Here is a 3,724-nt window from a genome sequence, read left to right on the forward strand (position 1 = left end):
GGGTCTGCCTGGAATTCCCTGGAGTTGGGGGTCTGCCTGAGTTCCCTGGAGCTGGGGGGCTCTGCCTAAATGTCCTGGAGTTGGGATCTGCCTGAATTCCCTGGATCTGCCAAAATATCCTGGATTTGGGGATTGGCCTAAATTGGGAATCTGCCTAAAACTCCCTGGAGTTGAGACCTGCCCAGATTCTGGATGTGGGATCTGCCTGAATTCCCTGGAATTGGGGATGTGCCTAAATTCCCTGGAGCTGGGGCTCGGCCTAAATATCCTGGATTTGGGGATCTGCTTAAATTTCTTGGATTTGGGGGCTCTCCTTGAATTCTCTGGAGTTGGGATCTGCCCAAATATCCTGGATTTGGGGGCTCTACTTGAATTTCCCAGGGATGGAGATCTGCCTGAACCTCCTGGATTTGGGAATCTGCCGAAATGTCTTGGATTTGGAGGCTCCACTTGAATTCTCCAGAGCTGGGATCTGCCCAAATATCCTGGATTTGGGGATTGGCCTAAATTCCCTGGAGTTGGGGGGTCCACCCAAATATCCTGGATTTGGGGATCTGCCTAAATTTCTTGGGTTTGGGGTTTGTACATGAATTCCCTGGATTTGGGGGTCTGGGCAAATTTCTTGGATTTTGGGATCTGCCTGAATTCCCTGGAGCTGGAGGTCTGATGAAATTTCTTGGATTTTGGGATCTGCCTGAATATCCTGGATTTCAGGACCTGCCTAAATTCCTTGGATTTTGAGGGCTCTACTTGAATTCCCTGGGGGCGGGAGGGTGTCTCCCTGGATCTCCTGGAGTTCGGGATCCACCTGAAATCCCTGGATTTGGGGAATCTGCCCAAATTCCCTGGATTTGAGGATCTTCCCAAAGCTGAGTTGCTTTCTTGTTTGTTTTATTTTTCTCCCTTAATTTACGAAGTCGAGCAGGGGAGGAAAATCAACCAACGTGTGCCCAGGGCTGGGAAAACCCCAAATCCCCCCCAAAAAAACACTAAACCCCAAAAAAAGGAAGTTCCCAACCCGTCAGGAAAGAGGAGGGAAGGTGAGGGAACCCCCAGCCCGCGGCAGCCAGAGCCTTTCTCAGAGGAGAATTCCAAACATTTCGCTTTATTCACATTTTCCAAACAGCCTTTAATTCTCTTTTTTTGGTGTTTTCAGCACAAAAGGTCCCCGAGTTGGGTGCAGCACAAAGGGCTGGGGGGTCGGGGGGGTCGGGGGGGGTCACACGCCCCGGGCTGGAGGAAAGGGAAAGGTTGGGATCAAAGGGAGTCGAATCCGAGCCCTTTCCTCGTCAAACAAACGACGGAAAGAGGAGAAATCCCCAAAATATGGAGGAGCCTGAAATGTTCTTGTGTGCTTCGGTGATCAATGCAGAGACCAGTGATTGATGAACCCATTGATAAACCCATCGATTGACCCATTGATTGACCCATTGATAGACCTATTGATAGACCCATTGATTGACCTATTGATAGACCCATTGATAAACCCATTGATAGACCCATTGATTGACCCATTGATAAACCCATCGATTGACCCATTGATTGACCCATTGATAGACCCATTGATTGACCCATTGATTGACCTATTGATAAACCCGTCGATTGACCCATTGATTGACCCATTGATAAACCCATTGATAAACGGATTGATAAACCCATCGATTGACCCATTGATAAACCCATCGATTGACCCATTGATAGACCTATTGATAAAGGCATTGATAAACCCATTGATTGACCCATTGATAAACCCATCGATTGACCCATTGATAGACCTATTGATTGACCCATTGATAAACCCATTGATAGACCCATTGATAAACCCATTGATTGACCCATTGATAAACCCATCGATTGACCCATTGATAGACCTATTGATTGACCCATTGATAAACCCATTGATAAACCGATTGATAAACCCGTCCATTGACCCATTGATAGACCCATTGATAGACCTATTGATTGACCTATTGATAGACCCATTGATAGACCCATTGATAAACCCATTGATAAACCCATTGAAAGACCTATTGATAAACCCATCGATTGACCCATTGATTGACCCATTGTTAAACCCATCAATAAATCCATTGATAGGCCCAACAATAAACCCATTGATAAACCCATCAATAAATCCATTGATAGGCCTATCAATAAATCCATTGATAAACCCATTGATTGACCTGTCGATAAACCCATTAATATCAAAAAATCCATTGATAAATCTGTTGATAGAGCCATTGACAGATCCATCAATAAACCCATTGATAAACCCATCAATAAATCTATTGATAAGCCCATCAATAAACCCATTGGTATCAAAAAATCCATTGGTAAACCCATCAGTAAACCCATTGATACCAAAAAATCCATTGATAAACCCATCAATGAACTAATTGATAGACCCATTGATAAATCCATTGATAAAACCATTGATGGACTCATCGATGAATCCATTGATAAACGCACTAATTACCCATTGATAAACCCATTGCTATCAAAAAATCCATTGATAAACCCATTGATAGACCCACAAATAAATCTATTGATAAAATCATCAATAAGCCCATGGATAGGCCCATTAATAAATCCATTGATAAACCATCAATAAATCTATTGATAAACCCATTGAGAAAGCCATTGATAGGCCCATCAATAAACCCATTGATAGGCTTAATAAATCCATTGATAAATCCATCAATTAACCCATCGATAAACCCACTGATATCAAAAAAATCCATTGACAAACCCATGGATAAACCCATTGGTAAACCCATTGATAGGCCCATCAATAAATCTATTGATAAACCCATCAATAAACCCATGGATAGGCCCATTAATAAATCCATTGATAAACCCATCAATAAATCTATTGATAAACCCAGTGATAAACCCCCTATGGATAAACCCATTGATAAAGAAGTTATAGATAAACCCATTGATAAACAAGCTATTGATAAACTCATTGATGAACAAGCTATTGATAAACCATTGATAAACAAGATATTGATTAACCCATTGATAAACAAGCTATTGATTAACCCATCGATAAACCACCTGTGGATAAACCCATTGATAAATCCCCTATGGATAAACCCATTGATAAACAAGCTATTGATAAACCCATTGATAACCCCCCTCCTAAACCATCCCATGCCCAAACACCCCCCCATCCCAGTGGATTTGTACGTGGATCCCACGGACCCCGGGACAGACTGAAATCGGCCTCTCCAGCGGATTTGAGGAATTCCGGGGCCAAAACCCCGGGTTTGGGTTAAAACTCACGGGATCGTCAATCAAGCTCCGGTTAAAGCCGGGTTTAGCTGGGATGGGATGGTCCCATGGTCCCACGGGAGCTGGGTTCAACTGATCACGGCTTTGATTGGAGCTGACGGGCGAAGAATCCGAGATTACTTGGATTAAAAAAACCCAGGATTTTAAAAAAATTTAAAAAATCCCGGGATATCCCTTCCTGGAGGAGGGAGCGGGGAGGGAAGGGAAGGTCCCAGGTGTCCCCCCACTGCTGGGGAGGGAATTTTCCCTCTGGGAAGGGGGATATCACCCCTGGGAAGGGGATTTTCCCTCTGGGAAAACCTTCGCCCCCAATTCGATGGATGCACCTGCACTCACCTGTCCCAAACCTTCCCCCCCACTCACCTGGAAGCTGCTGTACCCATGGGAACCAGGTGAGCTTTCAGGTCCCACCCGGGCCATGGAAGGTGTC

At 44.3% G+C, this 3,724-nt stretch overlaps 1 protein-coding gene across 1 annotated transcript; it reads right to left on the reverse strand.

The window, feature by feature from the left end:
* Positions 1-1,108: 1,108 nt before the first annotated feature.
* LOC113941728 (hyphally regulated cell wall protein 3-like) lies at positions 1,109-3,714 on the reverse strand. The gene is made up of 5 exons (XM_027632866.1): positions 3,658-3,714; positions 2,750-3,030; positions 1,980-2,183; positions 1,788-1,871; positions 1,109-1,703 (listed from the first exon to the last, which is right to left on the reverse strand). Exons 1-5 carry the CDS (start codon positions 3,712-3,714, stop codon positions 1,364-1,366), a joined length of 966 nt encoding a protein of 321 aa, XP_027488667.1. The 3' UTR covers positions 1,109-1,363.
* Positions 3,715-3,724: the final 10 nt, after the last annotated feature.

Source organism: Corapipo altera, unplaced genomic scaffold (assembly GCF_003945725.1).
Source record: "Corapipo altera isolate COAL_440 unplaced genomic scaffold, ASM394572v1 50355, whole genome shotgun sequence".
Classification (NCBI taxonomy): Eukaryota; Metazoa; Chordata; class Aves; order Passeriformes; family Pipridae; genus Corapipo; species Corapipo altera.